General features: G+C 35.1%; 1 protein-coding gene across 1 annotated transcript in view; it reads right to left on the reverse strand.

Moving 5' to 3' along the window:
• The window catches only part of LOC111148283 (adaptor related protein complex 3 beta 1 subunit), a 278,207-nt gene that overhangs the window by 60,652 nt on the left and 196,513 nt on the right, over positions 1-21,042 (reverse strand). The window contains exon 22 of the mRNA XM_022504764.1: positions 9,772-9,878. Coding sequence (XP_022360472.1) covers positions 9,772-9,878 — 107 coding nt within the window. The remainder of the gene's footprint in view (positions 1-9,771; positions 9,879-21,042) is intronic.

Here is a 21,042-nt window from a genome sequence, read left to right on the forward strand (position 1 = left end):
AATATAAAAGATAAGGCACCTTTCCCTTATGCTGACAATGATTTTACTAAAGTCATTGGCATCTCTCCATTTAATTTTCCACAGACTTCAAGATATTTAGCATTGGAAGGGACCTTAAAAAGACAATCTATTACAGTCTTCTAATCTCATTGATGACAATTTGAACTGAAGTCAAGTTTTGATATACTAGTTTAAATTTACAAGATAACTTTGCCAGGTTACACATTCTATGGAGCATGGATGTTAAAGCTTCAGTGAAAATATGTAATAAATGAGTTTCTGAAATTATGTATTTTAAGAAACACTTTATTATGAAAACTCTGAAACGTATACAAAAGTAGAGAAAAAGAAAAATATAATGAAAAGCTCATTACTCATAAGTAGGTTTAAAAATTTTTCAACATTTGTCCAAACTACAATCCAACCCTTTACTCAACTTCTGAATTATTTAAAAGCAAATTTCAGATATGATCTAATTTCATCCAGAAATAATTTGGTTAGTTTATCTAACAGATAAGGACTCGTAAAAGAAACTTCATAATTGTTATTATATTAAAAAATAATTCCCCTTAATATCGTGTAAAATATAGTGTTCACATATCCTTGACTATCATACATGTCTTTTTAGAGCTGGTTTGCTTGAATAAGGGTTCAAACAAGATATACATTTGGTTGGCATCTTTCTTAATCTAAATTATGCATTTTAAAGGAAAACTTTCTGATATATTGTTTATGTGTGTGTGTGTGCATGCAGAATTGTAAAATATATCTTCAGTATTAATTCAACATTTGGGGGAAATACTTATATATTCAGTAATGTGGAACAGCTGTAAATTTAAAGAAATAACCCTTATTGATAGGCCTATAAAAGCTATCTGTAATTACATTCCTGAATGATTTGAATAATAGTGCGTCTGATATATTCTAAGATAAGTGGCTTTTACTTTTCTTTGATATTAGGGTCATATACTGTACTTTTATCTATTTTTACTCCATGCACTCTTCTCTCTAGTAATAAATTAATTTTTTAGCATTAGTTGGGCATGTGCTCTATAGTTTAATTCATTTTCTTCTCCTCTGAAGAGAAACAAAGTTTATTTAAGCATCACAACAATACTTTCCATGTTTAGTTATTCAAAGATTTAATAATATTAATATAAAATTTTTATATCATGCCCCACCCTATGTTTATAAAATTTTTGGCAAGCTTTTTAAAGGGGAACAAACGTAACAGAAGTTAACTTGATTAATGTATGATTAAATATAACTGATGCACAATTGGCTGATGCATAATAATCTAAGATATTGTAAGGCTTAAAAAAGTATATTTCGCTGCAAATACCACAAATTCAACACAAGCAACAAAATTTGAAACATAGCAGTTGATAGTAACACAAAGTTCAATCACTTCTGGATATGTAAAATAAAACTGCCAGAAAAGATTTAATATTTTTAAAATGACTAATATTTTAAAAACCTCATTTACTGTTTACTATTATAGTACATTTAATTACAATACACAGAAGCTAGTACCCATCATCTTGGAAAAGAAGTCAGTAGATACTCAGAGAACTGCCTCAGTTCTAGAAAGAGTAAACAGATAGCAAATGAAAGGAACTACTCACCACAAAGTAGAAAGAGGAAAAGAAAGGCCCAAAGCTTTCTTTACCATCACCTCTTTAATCCCTCAATTTCTTACAGATTTATATATACATTTTCTACATTTTGATGGGTGGCCTGCTTTCTTTGGGTCACAATCATTACTAGTTCATTAATTAGTATCTGACATAATTGATTTTTTAATTGTAGATAATTTTATTATGTTACTGACAAAGCATTATAAAAGTATTATCCACTAGTCAGGACTTACAGATTGGCATATATTTACTTAAGCCAAATAAAAAATATTTTCTAATAAAAACCCTGCAACTAAAAATTAGTAACAATCTCTTTTTAAAAAGCAGTTCCTTTTAATAATGTAGAAAAGGGAGAGATGATAATGGTCTGGTATTAACTATGAGACCTCTGAAGTAGTGCAGAGATAAAAAGATGAAGCAGTAAGTAGTATGACACACTTTTAAAGTTTAATTTAAAAATTAAAGCAACTCATACCCAGAGGAGAACTGAATGAAAGAATAAGATGGGACATGGCTAGGCAATGGAAGCACAAAATACTGTCAAACTTTAATTAAAAAATGTTTTCAATTTAAGCAGACCCAGGCCAATGATTTTTCATTATTTTTACCACAGTTCCATGGCTACTGACAGTTTCATCAGAACAAATAAAGGATTTTCCCCAAATTTAAAATGACAAAATTATTTTTAATTTTGACTTATAATTTCCTCCTCCTCTAAACTCAACATTATTTGGTCTTAACTGGACTCATCTCTTAGCCTGGGGCTTGAAAACACCACAAGTGTTTAAAATGTAAAAGATAAATGTTCTTTAAAATAGAGTTCTTCCACCTTATTAGACAACAAACTTTATCATATATATATTATTTGTTTTGGGAATGAGACCACATATTCATGAAATGTCTGGAGCATGACTTAGTAAATGCTGGTATCAATAAGGACTCCCTCAAAGCATTGTGTCCTTGCAGACAAATAAAAAACTGGTGCCCCAGCAGACCAAGACAAGCTGACTGGTAAACAAAACTAAAATGCCTTAACTGAGCATTAATTAAAGAGAGAGAGAGAGAGAGAGAGAGAGAGAGAGAGAGAAATCTATTTAAGATAAAAGTCCACTTAAGAAAAACAGAAATCAACTTCAATTACAACAGTCATCATTACAATATGCAATTATCCTAATAATTCCCAATTCTGTTTAGTAAATTTCACACTGGGTAAGCCAGATTCTGCTTCATGAATTATGGTTTGTTTTTTCTTCATATTGTTTGAAAACTGATACTGTAACCTGCACACCAAAAGCAGGTCTGATAGTCACTCTTTTCTATTTTCCAACTAAGTTCCTATAACAAAAACAGGGTCAGGCCCTCATCCCTAATCATGGAAAGTTATAGCTTCATTAGTTGTCAATCTCTGTCAACAGCAAAGACAAGCTTAGTTGCTAGCCATTTTTTAAATATTGCTTAGATATTGACGGAACTAATGATAAACACTCCAGATGCTGAGTTTGGTTTAGGTATTTAAAAAAAAAAAAGCCTTTTCTTTGCCTCACTCTGCCTGCCCTAATTAAAGTGCATTATATGGGATTCCTTCTTCCTACCCCTCAGCTTGACAATCCTTGAAGGGTTGGGTGGGGAGGAGGGGACTTCAGTTATATAGTTTCTTGGTCATAATGACAAACTTAAGGCCATTCTTTCACTGGTCACAGTAAACCCCAGGCTGGCTACCTATAAAGATACCTACAGACCTTAGTTTAATGCTACTGTTGCCACTATCTTCACCCGGGCATTATGAGGCTTTATTCCAACATTAAGTGAGGGAGTGATGTTTCACAGCGGCAATTTAAGGAAAGCAGATGGTGAACAGCATGGACTGCGAAAATTAGCCTTCTACTTCTTGTCAAAGAGGAAAAGCAGTTTAGATATCAAAATTTTAAAGTCTGTTAAATGTCAAAAGTAACTCTCACTAAATTTTTAGCTGTAATAGCACAGATGGAGATAGGATGGACTATGGACCATAGCCAATGTAAAATCAGAAAAATAATGACAAAAAAAATGACAACCTGTATCTACAGAAATTCCCAAATGGGCAAAACTATGTTATACAATTAAAGTACCTGGTACTACTCTTGAGGAAATTTTTCATTACGTCCTTTCTCAACTATAAACTCCCTGAGGGCAGAAACCTAGCTCAACTTGTTTACTGTTATCTTCGGCACCTGCCTTATATTCTGGCCTGAACAAATATTTGATAAAGAATGAAACATTTACTGGCATATGTGTAGTAAGGAATTTGGTCTTCTCAAAGAGAGATGTGGACTGTGTCTCAGCTCTTGAGAGGTAGGTAATCTCTAAACCCTTGGAATTTCCTAAGTGACAGGAGTGTCTTTAAATATGCATGGTGAGCCCTTAGGGGGGACCACACCTGATGGCTGTTGCCAAGGATGTGATTCACAGAGGGCCCCTAGACAATGTATGCTAAGTGGATACTCTGTGCGTACGGCCATATGTTGATGCCAGTAGGGTAACCTGTGAATTTGAAACCCACTCAGCATATCTGTTTCTTCCTTTGGTTGGTTCTAGTTTGTAACCTATTGCTACAATAAGATTGTAATCTTTTTTTTTTTTTAAAGATTCTAGTTATCTATTTGACAGACAGAGATCACAAGTAGGCAGAGAGGCAGGCAGAGAGAGAGGGGGAAGCCGACTCCCTGCTGAGCAGAGAGCCCAATGTGGGGCTCAATCCCAGAACCCTGGGATCATGACCCAAGCCGAAGGCAGAGGATTAATCCACTGAGCCACCCAGATTCCCCAAGTGTGTGATTCTTGATCTCAGCTGAGGTCTCAATCTTAGTAAGATTGTAATCTTAAGTATAGTGCTTTCCTGAGTTCTGTGGGTGTCCTAGTGAATCATCAACCTGAGGGTAGTTTCAGGAAACCCTAAACCTGCAGTTGACCTCAGCAGTCTTGGGTCGATTGAGCAGTGGACAAGACTGTGCCTCTAACATGGAGTCTGGCTAACTCTAAGTAGCATATTGTATCAAATAGGGCTTCTCTTACTGCAACTCTGGTTTCTCTTTCATGGACTGTTCTTGGAATTACTTATCATCCCTCAATTTACTGCCTTGTTTTCTATAATGATCACTTTTTAAATGAATCTTCCTGCACCCTCCTGAGTTAATTCCACTTGGAGACTGTGATCCATGAAGATCAAATCACTAATATTACAGCAGCTAAGTCAGTGCTTCCTCACTAACGTACCACAAACAGGTTAGAAGTATGCTGTGCTGCTGCCCCACGATTAGCCCTCAGGAAGGCCAGGTGGGGCTTGTGGTAGCTGGAGCTCCTAGGCTGGGTACCTCCTGCCTCCTTCAGTAGTCTCTGTTTATCCCAGAGAACACTACACGTATCATCACTTTTCTGTATGTACCATAACATGAAAAGATTGGAAAGCAGTAAGGTTAAGGAGTCATTACCACAATTTTCCCATGTCAGTATGTCACCAACATACTTTTCCAATTATCAGGCTTGGGTTATTCCAACCTATCTGTGCTATACTTTAGCCACACTGAACTACTGTTTCTCTAATATTCCAAGTCAGCTCACATCTCAAGGCTCTGCATACCCTATTTCCTCTGTCCGTCACGTCATTCTTATTCTACTCCAGCCACCTAGACAAACTCTTCCTATTCTTCCAGATTCAGTTCCAAGGTCACATATACAAATTCTTTTCTAAGAGATCTTGGTCAACTGGTAGCACCCAAGCAGATCTATGCCTCCAGTATAACACTTACTTCAATAAAATGTTTGTCTGTTTCCCTTCCAAATCTGTGCATTTCCTGATACTGTGTTCCACAATTCACCTTCTTCGCTAACTTACCTTCTTGGCCTTTTTCTCTGTTGCCTTTAAATCACGATGTTTCCTAGCACTCCATCTTCATCTGTCTCTTCTCACTCCACAAGATAGCCACAGAACAGAAGTCAAACATTTTCAGGCTCATTATTTTATTTACTTTTCATGAAAACACAATTAAGTGTTTAGGGGAAGTATTATCTCCATTTTTTAAATTAAAAAATAAAAGTTTATACAAGTCAATGACTTGCCCCTAGTCATGATGATAGTAACCAGCTCATCCAATGACAGATATCAAGTATTCGGGCTCCAAGTTCAATGGATTCCCTAAATGTTGCCCTGACTTTCTAAATGAATTCTTGGTATTTTATTTTTTATTTATTTATTTAATTAATTAATTTATTTATTTTTTAAGATTTTATTTATTTGACAGAGATCACAAGCAGGCAGAGAGGCAGGTAGAGAGAGAGGAGGAAGCAGGCTCCCTGCTGAGCAGAGAGCCCGATGTGGGGCTCGATCCCAGGACCCTGAGATCATGACCTGAGCCGAAGGCAGCAGCTTAACCCACTGAGCCACCCAGGCGCCCCGAATTCTTGGTATTTTAAACCAGAACTCTGGAAAAGTATATCCTTATAGAAACCTTCCGACTTGTGATTAGGTGCTAAAGAACCACAGATACTATACTTCTGTCATGGGTTTCATAGGATTTGGGGGATTGAATTCAGAAGTCATTTTTCCATAGAAATAGAAAGCTCAAATATTAAGTAAGCAAATTAATAAATTTTCTTATAAAACTAGTTTGAAAAGAAACATAAAAAGTGCAAAAGAATGAGACAAGGTTTCATGCTCATGTTTATCAGCAAAAAAAAAAAAAAAATCAAAAGTCTTCAGAGGTAACTTGAACTGCTGAACTCACTTTAACATTTTGTGTCCCAAATATACAAAAAAATACTTAAAGCAGAAAAGACCAATTTTCACTCCAACATTTCTAATTCCAGAGGTGAACAATTTATTCTTATATGCAAATTGTCTCCCTCATCTCACTTTTTTCTCATCCCCTCTAGAAGCTGTAACATTCCGAGGACTGCTGAATTCCTGGGGCTTTATGTGTAACAATTTAGAAACTCTTAGCCTAACGATAATCTGGTAGAAAAATTAATTAATAATTCACTAAAAAATTTACAATTTGTTCACAGACATACTACTGTAGGAAATGAAGTGTCTCTTCATTTTTAGCCTTCTGTTGGCCAACTACCAATTAATCTCAAGTCAGGCTGGAACAAAGACTGTGTTTATACATCTTCTTTATCGAACAGTTTGACAAACCAAGCTTTTCCTTACAATGATAATGATATTCACTAGGAATTAAGTTTAAAAATCTCTGTGTTCTGAATATGTAATTTAAGAGGGTAGAACAAATAGTAAAATTTTTCATTTCACTATGAAAAATAGTGAAATAGACTTAGTGTGAAAAAGGAACTATTCTTTGGGTTTCATTATAAATATTTTAGTAATTTCAAAAAAATAAAATCAACCCCTATTTTACCAAATACACAAGGAAGATAAATTTAAATAAAATTCATCTACAGAGTAGGAAGTCATATAAACTAGGCTAGGACTTGGAATGTAACTACTAGAAACTGTTCAACATTTTAGAAAATTATGTTACTGATGGCAACACCGCATCACACACTATTTGAGTTGCTAATACACCTATATTGGTCTGCATTTACAGTCGTCACATTCATGGTGGTTCTTCGTATCAGTGCCAGCACTATTTAACTACTTCAGTACATTTCTAGTGTAGTCATGGACAAGCATTTATACAGCAATGTGTAACTATTACTTTAAGTTCTCTTTCTTCCTTCTATTCAAAATAAGGGAAACATGTTGATTTTAAAATTATGGATGTACTCTTATCTATGAATTTCATCTTAGAATCCAAAAGGCTCTTATATTTGTTGAGATCCGCTACCATTACATGAGGATTGTAATTTTTGAGGGTTTTTCTTGCTATTTTTTCTGATGTCTTTAGTCCACTTCTTTCTAAACTCATAATACATAATGAAAAAATTACAGTTTGCTTCATTAATTTTTTTTTAAGTACTGTTTTGAGGACTGGAGGTGAGATTAGGAGCCATGCCATTTTGCATCAGAATATTCTATTTATTTCTATAGGCTCCACTTTTCAAAGTTGTTATCTTTCTCTTTCAGTTCTAATCCTCTCTTTACTTGTTATTGCTGGTGAATTTCTGGTTGCCATTCTTATTACTACTATTTGTTTGATCACTTTGTTAGCTTTTGGAAGTAAGTTCGAGATTTTGCTTCACTCAGCTGAACGTGATAGTCTTTTTTTCTTAATTTTTTGATTATAGTTGACACACAAGTATAGTTTCAGGTATACAACACAGTGGTTCAACTTGACTATATGCTATGCTCATCCCAAATGTAGGTACCACCTGTCACCATGCAACACTATTACATTATCACTGACTGTATTCCTTATCCTGTGCCTTTTATTCCCATGACTTACTTATTCCATAACTGGTAGTCTGTATCTCCCATTCCCCTCTACCCATTTTGTCCATTTGGGAGTCCTTTTTTCTATGCTCTTTGGATGGAGTGCCTTTCCTCCTTTGAAGAGACCATCCCAATAAATATTTTTCTTAGTTTAAAGGGTGAGTTCTTCAACTACTTTGTGATGAATGAAAATTTACTGTAAGCTTTTCTAATCTCAACTGCATTCTTCTTATAGCTATTAAGGTATGGGAGTCTACTAAGGATCCATTACCATATAACTTTAAAAAATATTAGTTATTATTTATTGAGTGATGACAATGTGCCAGTCACTCTTCTAAGAGCTATACATCTATTATCTCGTTAGTGTCATAACAATCCTACAGGGTATATACTATCTCCACAGGAAAGTGAGGTGCAGAAAAGTTACATACCAATCTGCCCAAACACATAGCTAACAAGCAGCTAAGCAGAGATTTGTACCCTGATCATCTGATATCAAGGCCTGAGTTATTTATCTACAACCTTACTATCTCCCAAGTTTTTAGGGCCTTCCTTTTCCCTCAAGGACTAACTGCTTCACTACAGATTTTTTGATTTCTACTTTCTCTTTACAGCCTACCCAAATGCTCAAGAAATATTTATTACTTAAATAATAAAGACAACTGCTTCTTTCACTGCTTCCCTCCATCTCTTTCAGTGTACCTTTTCTTTTAGCAACAAGAATGGCAAACTAAAACCCTAGATATCATTCTTACTCATTTCTAAGCAGTCAGAGGTAACTGCATTCTACAACTTAAAACAGCATGCTCAGCTTAATAGTTTTCACTTGTTCATTCTAAACCAAATGGTCCTAATATCACATTTGCTTTGATGGGGAAATTTTTTGTAAAAATGTTTAAGAATTAGTACTTCTCTTTCCCACTTCTGGCAGAACCAGCTCTATGGCCCCCAGGAGCTCAGATCACTAAGCCAGGGGAACCAGTGATACACCAGATCTATTCAAGCTACCTTGTGTTCACATCAGAACTTACTATTTTGTCTCTTACTCTGTCAGGTTTCTGACAACAAATTAACAGGAGGTCAAGCATATCAACAGATTTTACATTGTAGGCAGCATGCCTGATTTAGAGTGAAAGGTTAGTAGATATAATATGCTAACACAGAAAAAGTTATTGCAGTTTCAGATATTACGACAGGCTGATGGTTTTGGCATTATTTTGAGACAGGCTGGCCTCTGGCCTCACTTCTAGCCATACCCTGTAAGTAACATTAAATAATTTTTTTACAGATATGAAGGCATGTAAATAAGCATATAAAGATAATGAAAAGAGAAACACAACCTTGAATTTTAAAATGAAAACAGGTTTTTTAGTAGCCTATGGTATAAGAACAGTGTAATAGAAATATAATGACTGTGGGAATTTAAGTCTATTAATGTAGACAACAATTGTTTATGGCAGAATTTATGTATATAAATGAACCCACTGTGGCAAAGAACGCTGTATGTTATACATATGTAAGAGTGCCAGAGAAAAATGTACATGATAATTAAATGTGGATAATAAGTAGAAGTCAATTGTGAGGATAATGGTTTGGGTAGAGCAAATTTTAAAAAATATTTATAAAATTAAAAGATGAGATCTGAATTGAACTTGTTTAGAAGAGAAACTGTTCAAGACTAAGAATCCACTTCGATTATTTACATTTTAATAAGAATGATGCAATGGAATCACATGAAAACTGAGCTAATATATTTTGAAAATTACTTACACTGATGACTGATGAAGAAGTTGATAAGTTTAAACCTTCAAGATCAGCTATCAAGCTTGGAGAAAGAGCTGGTGTGGGAAATGCAACTGGAGTGGATACCGGGTTAACTGTAGGAAAAGGCCCAAATTAGTAAATGTGCATGAAAATTTGATCCATACTATTAAAAGCAACATTTTTATTTTGTTAGTAAATCTAATTAAATTACTTTGATTAATAAATCTATGACAATTCTATTTAACATCTTGTAGTTATTATCAAGTCATGGTAGTTATTAGTCTTAGCTTTCACTGGCAACTCCTATAACAAAATAAGGGTACAAATACTTCGAGTAATAATTTTTGAAAATTTTATCATATAATATTATCACTAACATTATCACCCAGTAACCTCACTAAAATAAAAAAAAAAAGGTAAAGAAACATTTCTTTCCAGCTAATATAAAGAACAACAGCTTTCAAGAGTTCTCCAGCAGAATCAGAAGTCTCAAAAGGATATTTATATCCCTTCTCTGTTTAATTCTCCACTATAATAATTACAGGGGTCCAGGCTACCTAACTCCCTTCTACTTATACTTTGTCAGCAAAAGCTATGTACCAGATAGAAATTTTTTATTCTAAAACCACTATGTACACGAGATCATGTAGGTGAAAATTTGAAAATCTTTGAAAAAGTACAGATCTCATCCTCCCCTGCTTAAGATTCTTCAGAGGCTCACAAGTACCTACAAGATAAAAGTCCAATTCCCTAACTAAGTGCACGAGGTTCTCTACGCTCTAGCTTGGCACTGTCCAGTATAGTAGCCACTAGCACATAAACCTAATGTACTCTTGAAATATGGCTAGTATGATCAAAGAATTGTACTTCACAGTTTAATTAACTTAAATTTAAATGTAAGAGCTATGTGTGGCCAGTTGGTATCATACTGGGTAGCAGATCTATCTCTAATTTTATTGGCAACTCCTATCTTCAGGCCCTACCGATTAATAGTTTCCAGTATCTTGTTCCCAATATCTTGAGCCTTTTATATTCTATTCTCTTTACCTGGAAGGTTCTTCTCTGCCTTGTTTACCTTGTAACTTCTACACATTAGGGTACCGCTTGGAAGGAAAGCACAAGCTGACTCACCAAAACACAGCTTCTAATAGCCTTCTTTGTTCTACAGATAAACTTGGACATGCTTCTACAACCATACCTCTCTTCTAATACAAATCTGTGTCTTTTTATTTTTTATTTCTACTAGTCTACTAATGTATTAATTTTTAGTGCTTAGAAACTGCTCGACTGCTGAGTGAAAAAAATTAAAATGTGGAATGAGTTTTATCTTTCAACAAACGCACTTCAAAATAAGACCATAAAGGAAGTAACATTTATTTAACAGGACTTTTCAAACTATCTTTTTCTCATTTAGTCTCACAATACCCTGTAGTTAGGCAGAAAAAATAATTCAGAAAGTTAGGAATAAAAAAATGATATTGCCCGAAAAAGAAAATTTTCAAAGAAGTCTGAAATAAAATTTCACCATAGATAATGGAAAAAGCAGAGTGGAGACTGGGTGGAAGAGGGAATGGAGCCCTTGCTTTCTCCCTTTCTCCTTCAGTGTGCCTGAAACACTGCTACAAATCCCCAGGCTTCCTCAGACCTACATTGAAAACCAACATACAGTTAGCAAGTGTCACAGGGATTTGGGGGTGGGGGGGTGGGGTTGGAAGGATCAATGGGGATGGGGTGGTAAAGGAAGACTTTACCAATAGGAGGAAATGAAGCTCAGTTTTAAAGTAAGGGCAGACTTTAAATAAGAGCAAAGAAGAAGCTGGTGACTTAGCAGGTGAGAAAATACTGTGAACAGAGGCTGAGAGGTGGGAACGTGGAAAACTGAGGAAGTTGTATTTATCCTCTACTACAAAGGGAGCTGTTAAAAACACCAAAAAAGAGGAACAATGTATGTACTGCTCCTTATCAGTATAAGGGACAAAAATCAAAGGAGGAGCAGTCAGGTTGGCAGGAGGAGGAATACAATAATTCAGGCATGACATGAAAAGGGCTAAAAACAAAAGGTGAGGTAGAAAAAACATTTATATTAAAGACACTGTAAACTGAGGCACAGGGAGATTATGTCTTGGAAAGATCATAAAACAAGTGAATGGAAGAATCACTGTGGGACCAGGAACTGATTCTCTTATCTTGGATCAATATGTTGCCTTTCCAAAAGTCACTTTTTTGGTAGGTTCTAAATATTTGTCCATCCATCCAAAATATTAGATACCCATGTAAGGGAAAAAACTGAGTAAGAAAGCCTCTGATTTCAACTATGGCTTGGCCTAAAGACACACAGAGGAAAAAGACATCGAAAGCCAGAGGAAAATTCACACTAAAGTTTGACTTAAGAAAAAAAAAAAAAAAAAAGAAAGAAAGACTTTTAATATCATTTCAGAAGAAGGCTTAGGTACTAAAGAAATGACTATACATCTGTTTCCAGATCTGGCAAGATAGAAGCTTGCACTGAAAATTTATCCAAAAATGGATTCTGGGTTAGTTGACTATGTTTAAGTATTTAATTATTAAAAAAATGATTCTACTAGTTAAAAAAAAAATAATAATAACCAGGCATACAAATGAAAACCAGGTATCATTTCTACCCACTTGGCAAAGGCAATTTTTAGATACAAAATTCAGCATCAGTAAGGGTATCAGGAATCAGTACTCTCATACTAATACTGTGTAAGCTGGTACAAGCTTTGGGAAAGGCAATCTTAGACAACTAAATGCTTCAAAGCCTTTGCCCCAGCAATTCTATTCCTGGGGATTTATCTTAATGAAGCAGTTGCGGAGATAATGAAATAATATACTTATGATGTGTATTGCTTCACTAACGATGAAGACAAAAAAAAAGGAAAACAAGTTAAATTTCCAATAATAGTAAAACTGTTAAATATAATTTATTACAACAATATAAAAGATAACCATGAAGTCATTAAAAAATGAAACTGTTGGGATGCCTGGGTGGCTCAGTTGGTTGGACAACTGCCTTCTGCTCGGGTCATGATCCTGGAGTCCCGGGATCGAGTCCCGCATCGGACTCCCAGCTCCACGGGGAGTCTGCTTCTCTCTCTGACCTTCTCCTCGCTCATGTGCTCTCTCTCAAATAAATAAATAAAATCTTTAAAAAAAAAAAATGAAACTGTTAAAGAACATCTATGGCAGGGCAAGGAATGTGTATGATTAATAGAGAAGTAAATGATAAAAGAGTATCCCAGTATGATGACATTTAGGGGCAGAGGGGATTTGCATATGAAAAGATCTGAACTGGCATACCAGATGGTAAACCCAAGATATTTGGATTACAAATCCATTTTCTTCTTTTTATTTTTAAAACTTTCTGAAAAACACTTTTTTCTTTACTAAAGTACAATTGACCCTTGAACAACACAGGTTTAAATTGTGCAGGTCCACTTATGGACAGATTTTTTTTAATACAGTATAATGTTAAAAATGTATTTTCTCTTCCTTATGATCTTCTTAATAACATTTGTTTTTATTTTAAGAATATGCTATATAATACATATAACACACAAAATATGTGTAATTGGCTGTTTACACTATCAGTAAGGCTTCCAGTTAACAGTAGGCTATTAATAGTTAAATTTTGGGGGAGTCAAAGTGACAGGTGGTTGTAAGTGCCCCTTAACCCAAACATTGTTCAAGGGTCAACTATATATTTAGTTATAAAATAATTATACAATTATTCTTCTGATCAAACTTTTGCCTCAAAACTTAATGATACATCAAAGTTTTAATATATACTGGTTTAATATGAAGTTATTTAAATAGTTAAATGTAATTCCTTGCTGTTGCACCATTGTTATCATCATCTCCATCACAGATAACACCCTTATATAATGCTTATCATGTGCCCAGCAGAGTTTTAAGTGCTTTTACATTTATCAACTCATTTAATCCATTTATGACTCCTAAAAGTATTACTATTATCCCTATTTTATAGATTAAAGCAAAAGCACAAAGAGATTAAGTAACTTGTCCAAGGTTACCCAGCTCCGTAATTAGAAGGACTGGGATTCACAAGAGCACCTGGGTGATTGAGTCAGTTAAGTGTCTGCCTTTGGCTTAGGTCATGATCCAGGGTCCTGGGATCTGGGTTGGGTCCCTTGCTCAGGACGAAGTCTGCTTCTCCCTCTCCCTCTGTACCCTCCTACCGCCATGCTCTCTTTCTTGCTCTGTACTCTTTCTCAAATAAAAAAAATCTTAAAAAACCAAGAACAGCATGAGATTTATTTATTTTTTTTAAAGATTTTATTTATTTATTTGACAGAGAGAAATCACAAGTAGGCAGAGAGGCAGGCAGAGAGAGAGGAGGAAGCAGGCTCCCTGCTGAGCAGAAAGCCCGATGCGGGGCTCGAACCCAGGACCTGGGATCACGACCTGAGCCGAAGGCAGCGGCCCAACCCACTGAGCCACCCAGGCGCCCCTAGAACAGCATGAGATTTAAACTCGGACAGTCCAGCTCCATTGTCCTCTTAGCCACTCCACTCCAATGCCTCTACTACAATTTACTCATCAATATGATATCACAGATCATAACGCTTATCTGGAGCATGATTACTGGTGGCTGATAAAAATTTTAAGAAGAGTTAGTTGTACCAATAGTATAATTACATAGGTTTATATTTCTTATATATTTCTTACAAAAAAACACTGGAGTATGATTGTTGCTTTATGATCATCCTACCAAGATCACATGGTATGGAGTACTAAAAGATCTCTTCGTTTGCAGAAATATAAAATACCCAAGGAACTTTCAAACTGTAATGGTTCTCAAGAAACAGAATTCCCTGGGTAGGGATAATGTATGCATTTAGAATCTCCAGCATGTAGCAGATTACTTGTATCAGAGCAAGCATTCAATAAATGTTTTCTGAATGAAGACATAGATAAATTCAATACTAGAAGTTTTCTTCGTATAGGGAATAGATAACCATGGATTATGATGGGCCTTTTAGATAAAACTTAAGGAATGTTTCTGACCCTCTTTCAAAATTAATCTAATTCTCACAACTGAGAACTCAAGCTACTGGAGAGTGACCTTTTACTTTCTGATCCACAAACTGTTTACCATGGACAATGGAGAACTACTGTAGGTTAATAAGCAACAGAAATGAAGTGAGTATCTTAAGAACCATTGTCAACAAAGCTTTTCTCCTGTACACTCCATTTATCTTTATCACTAAGCTCAGATCAGTTCTTCCATAAGGCCTTTACAGTTTTTTAATTGGTTTTTGTCTCCCTCCTCATTCATTCACACTTTGTGCCTCTACTGTTCAGGTATCTGTGCCCTAGAATAGATATTGGTCCCTGGAATAAAAGGACTAATTTATTGGTTCCAGCCAACAAAAAGGGGTATCTAACAAAGTACCCTTACACTTATCAGACAATCTGCAAATATTTGCTGAACTGACTTGTTAAAAAGAGAGGGAGGCCTCAAGTGTCATTTCTGACAAAAGCAGAATAAAAATGTTTTAAATAGTTCTCAGGTATTAAAAACAAACAGAAATATACCCTATGTTGAGTTAAAATTTAAGTTAGGATGAAATTTCATTACAAGTAAAAAAAATCCCGAGTATTTTTACAGTAACAGTATTCATCATGAACCTGTGTCCACCATGAACCATGTGTTCTGGATGCTATCATTAATTGGTATGATTCTCTCTGAGAGACTGAATAAATCCATTGATAAGTGGTGGATAAAAAAATCAGACAAAATTTGAGAATGCATAAGCTCATGCAAATGGAAACAATACACAGGATACCTTTTCCTTGACTGTGTAGGATTTTTCCCCTTTATGTGGGATAGTAGTTATTTGTGACCTAAGAATAATTTTGGAAAAATTTCTCTATCAATTCTAAAGCTTAGCTGTACTGATCTGAAATTTCGTTTGTTCACAATAAAAGTGAAGTGAATCTGAAAAAAAAAAATCTTATGCTTAAATTCTTAAAACTTAGTGTTTAAGAAAACCTTTGCTTCTACATATAAAAACATACTTTAAAAGAGAATCAAATAATAAAAATTATATCATTTTCCATGTTTCAATTTTTCCTTCACCACCAGGAAATGCAGAGGAATGAGACTGGTATATTTTGGAAATGCAAAGGAGCACAATGAATAAGAGGTAGGGAGGTAGGGAGGAGTCAGATGACACAAAGGTCTTAGAAACCTAAAAATATGGACTTTAACTATAAAATTAAGACATTAAATGAAAAGGTCTAAAAAAAGAAAGAAGTAGGATCGGATTTTCCTATTTTTTTTTTTAAGATTTTATTTATTTATTTGACAGAGACCACAAGCAGGCAGAGAGGCAGGCAGAGAGAGAGGGGGAAGCAGGCTCCGTGCTGAGCAGAGAGCCCGATGAGGGGCTCGATCCCATGACCCTGAGATCATGACCTGAGCTGAAGGCAGAGGCTCAACCCACTGAGCCACCCAGGCGCCCCCGGATTTTCCTATTTTGTCTGTAGGATAAATTCCTAGAAAAGAATTGTTATATCAAAGGGTGTGTGCAACTTAAGTTTTGACAAATATTGCTAATATGACTCTAAAAGCTGCACCTATTTTTATTTCTATCAAAAACATGTGCAGGGTGCCTGTTTCTCCAAACCTTAGCAACAGTGGATGTTGCTTTAAAATCATTGCCAATAGGTAAAAAATGATGTAAACCTGTAAATCTCTGCCAATAGCAAAAAATGATGCAAATTTGACTTGAACTTTATTTTATTCAAGTGTATATCATAGTAATTTGGTATGTTTATACATTACAGAATGACTCCGTAACTCTAATTACTATCTGTCACCATGCAAAGTTTTTATAACACTGTTATTATTGACTATGTTCCCTATGCTGTACCTTAGTTACATTTCCATGACTTATTTATAACGAAGTTTGTACCTTTTAATCCCCTTTGCCTATTTTACCTGCCCCCCAAACCCTCCCTATTCTGGTAACCAACAGTTTGTTTTCTGTATCTGAGTCTGTTTCTGTGTTTGTTCATTTATTTTCTTTTCAAATTCCACATATAAGTGAAATTATATAGTATTTGTACTTCTCTCACTCATTTCACTTAGCATAATATCCCCTAGGTCCATCCATGTTGTTGAAAATGACAAGATTTCATTTTTTATAGCTGAGTAATATTCCTGTGTCTGTATGTGTATGTGCATGTGTATATCACATCACTTCTTCTATATCCATTTATCTATCAGTGGACAGTTAGGTTGCTTCCATAGCTTGGCTAATGCAAATAAGTCTGTCGTGAACACAGGAATGCATATATTTTTAGACAAATACCCAAATCTATGATTGCTAGATCATATGGTATTTCTATTTTTAAGTTTTTGAAGAATTTTCATACTGTTTACCGTAACAGTTGTACCAATATATATATATATCTATGAACAGTGTATGAGGATTCCCTTGCCTTACTTCTTCACCAATACTTGTTATTTTTTCTTTTTAATAAGAGCTAATCTGACAAGTGTCAGGTAATAGTTCATTGCAGGTTTTTTGGTTTGTTTTGCTTGAAACCAATTAATTCTTTTAAAGTTTTTATTTTAATCACCAGCACTTATCACTACAAGTGCACTCTTAATCCTCAACCCTTATTTTACCCATCCTCCCAGCCATCTCCCCTCTGATAACCACCAGTTTGTTCTCTCTAGTTGAGGGTCTGTTTCTTGGTTTGTCTTTTTTTTCCCCTTTGCTAATTTGTTTTTAAAATTCTACATATGAGTGAAATCATATGGTATTTGTCTTTCTCTGAATGACTTATTTCACTTAGCATTATACTCTCCAGCTCCAGCCATGTTATTGAAAATGGCAAAATTTTGTTTTTATTTATGGCTCAATAATATTCCTGTGTGTGTGTGTGTGTGTGTGTGTGTGTGTGTGTGTGTGTGTGTACCACATCTTCTTTGTCCATTCATCAATCAATGGACACTTGAGTGGCTTCCATAATTTGGCTATTGTAAATAATGCTACTATAAGCAGGGGTGCATGTATCCCTCTGAATTAGTGTTTTTGTATTATTTGGGTAAATACCTACTAGCAGGATTGCTGGATCATAGGGTAGTTCTATTTTTAATTTTTTGAAGAAGCTCCATACTATTTTCCAGAGTGGCTATACCAGTTTGCATTTCTACCAAGAGTGCATGCGGGTTAGTTTTTCTCCACATCCTCACCAACACTTTGTTGTTTCTTGTGTTTTTCATTTTAGCCATTCTGACAGGTGTGAGGTGATATCTCATTGCAGTTTTGATTTGCTTTTAATAAGTGATGATGAACACCTTTTCATGTGTCTGTTGGTCATCTGTGTAACTTCTTTGGAAAAATGTCTATATAAGTCCTCTGCCCATTTTCTAATCAGGTTCTTTCTTCTTCCTCTTCTTCTTCTTCTTTTTATTTAAGATTTATTTTAGAGAGAGGAAGAGAGAGTGCACATGAGTTGGGGGAGGGACAAAGGGAAAGAATCTTCGAGCAGCCTCCTCGATGAGCATGGAGCCTGAGGCAGAGCTCAATCTCAGGACCCATGAGATCATGACCTGAGGTGTTTTGAAACCAACAGCTGGAGGCTTAACTGAATGAGCCACCCAGTGCTCCAATCAGGTTGTTTGTTTCTTTTAACACTAAGTCAGGTAAGTTCTTCATATATTTTAGATATTAACCCCTCATTGGATGCATGTTTTGCAAACATCTTCTCCCACTCAGTAGGATGTCTTTTCGCTTGGCTGATGGTTTCTGTGCTAAAGCTTTTTTGATAATAATGTCATTTGTTTACTTTAGCTTTTGTTGCCCTTGGCTGAGGAGACTGGTCCAAAAAAATACTAAGACTGGTGTGAAGAGCTTACTGTCCATGTTTTCTTCTAGGAGTTTTATGGTTTGGATCTTACATTTAAGTCTTAAGTACATTTTGAATTTACTTCGTATATGGTATACAATAGTGGTCCAGTTTCATTCTTTAGCATGTAGCTGTCCAGTTTTCCCCACACCATTTATTGAAGAGACTGCCCTTCCCATGTATACTCATGTCTCCTTTGTCTTAGATTACTTGGCCATATATGCATGGGTTTATTTCTGGGTTCTGTATTTTATCCTACTGATCCGTCTCTGCTTTTGTACCAGTATTACACTGTTTTATTATAGCTCTGTAGAATACTTTGAAATCAGGGAGTACAGTGCCTCCAGCTTTGTTCTCTTTTTTCTTTAAAAAATTTTTTTAATTTAAATTAAGTTTGCCTAATATATAGGTTATTAATTTCAAGGAAAGAATTTAGTGATTCATCAGTTGCATATAACACCTAGTGCTTATCACATCAAGTGCCCTCCTTAATGCCCATCGTCCAATTACCCCACCCTCTCATCTCCCCTTCAGCAACCCTCAGTTTGTTCCCTAGAGTTAAGAGTCTCTTACGGTTTGCCTCCCTCTCTGTTTTTATCTTATTTTATTTTTCCTTCCCTTCCCCATGTTCATTTGTTTTGTTTCTTAAATTCCACATTAAAGTGAAATCATATGGTATTTGTCTTTCTCTAACTGACTTATTTCGCTTAGCATAATACCCTGTAGTTCCATCTGCATCATTGCAAATGGCAAAATTTCATTCTTTTTGTTAGCCGAGTAATATTCCGTTGTATGTATACACACCACATCTTCTTTATCCATTCATTTGTTGATGGACATCAGCTTTGTTCTTTTTTAAGACTGCCTTGGCAACTTGGAATATTTAGTGGTTTCATACAAAGTTCAGGATTCTTTGCTCTAGTTCTGCAAAAAATGTCATTGGTATTTTGACAGGGAATTTATTCAATCAATATATTACTTTTGGTAGTATGAACATTTTAACAAGATGAATTCCTCCAATCCATAAGCATGGTATATCTTTTCTTTTATTTGTGTTTTCTTCAATTGCTTTCACCAATGTCTTACAGTTTTCAGAGTACAGGTCTTTCAATACCTGGCTAAAATTTATTCCGGGATGCCTGGGTGGCTCAGTTGGTTAAGGGCTGCCTTCAGCTCAGGTTCTGACTCTGGGGTCCTGGGATCAAGTCATGCATCGGGCTCCCTGCTTGTGCCCTCTCTCTGTCTCTGTCAAATAAATAAATAAAATCTTAAAAAAAATTTATTCCTAAGTATTTTATTATTTTTGATGCACTTACAAATGGGACTGCTCTCTTAAATTCTGATAGCTCACTGTTAATGTAGAGAAATGCAATGAATTTCTCTGTGTTAAATTCATATCCAGTAATTTTACTCAATTCATTAGTTCTAATAATTTTTTTGGTGGAGTCTTTAGGTTTTCTATATATAGTATCCTATCACCTGCAAATAGCTTCACTTTTTCCTTTCAAATTTGGATGATTCCTATTTCTTTTTCTTGCCTGATTGCTGAGGCTTTCAGTACAATGATGAAAAAGTGGCAAAAGTAGGCACACTTGTCTTGTTCCTAATCTTAGAGGAAAAGCTTTAAGTTTCTCAAAAGTTGCATATGATGTTAGCAGTAGGTTTGTCAGATACAGCTTTTATTATGTTGGGGTACATTCCTTCTATACATACTCTGTTAAGAATTTTTAATCATAAATGGACGCTGAATTTTATCAAATGCTTTTTCTGCATCTACTGAGATGATCATATGATTTTTAACCTTTTTGTTAATATAGTGTATCATGTGAAACTATCTGCAGATGTAGAACCATCCTTGCATCCCTGGAATAAATCCTGCTTGATCATGGTATATGATCCTTTTAATGTATTATTGAACTGAGTCTGCTAATATTTTGTTGAGAATTTTTGCATGTATATTCACTGTGGATACTGGCCCCAAATTTTTGTATTTAGGGTATCTCTGCCTGGTTTTGGTATAAAGGTAATCCTGGCCTTATAAAATAAGATTGGTAGCATTCCTTCCTCTTCAATGTTTTGGAATAATTTGAGAAGGATAGGTACTAACTTTTGTTGAAATATTTGGTAGAATTTACCTGTAAAGCTGCCTGGTTCTAGACTTTCATTTTTGGGGAGTTTTAAAATTACTGATTCAATTTCATTACTTGTAATTAGTCTACTCAGATTTTCAATTTCTTCATGATTCAGTCTTAGAAGGTTGTGTTTCTTGGAATCCATTTCTTCTAATTGTTCATAGGGTCCAATTTTACGTTTAATTTCTTTTTGCTAAGTATTTCCTGTAATTTCTCTATATTAAGAATTTGCCATGACAAC

This window comes from Enhydra lutris, unplaced genomic scaffold, assembly GCF_002288905.1.
Source record: "Enhydra lutris kenyoni isolate GAN:26980312 unplaced genomic scaffold, ASM228890v2 scaffoldscaffold19, whole genome shotgun sequence".
In the NCBI taxonomy this organism is placed as follows: Eukaryota; Metazoa; Chordata; class Mammalia; order Carnivora; family Mustelidae; genus Enhydra; species Enhydra lutris.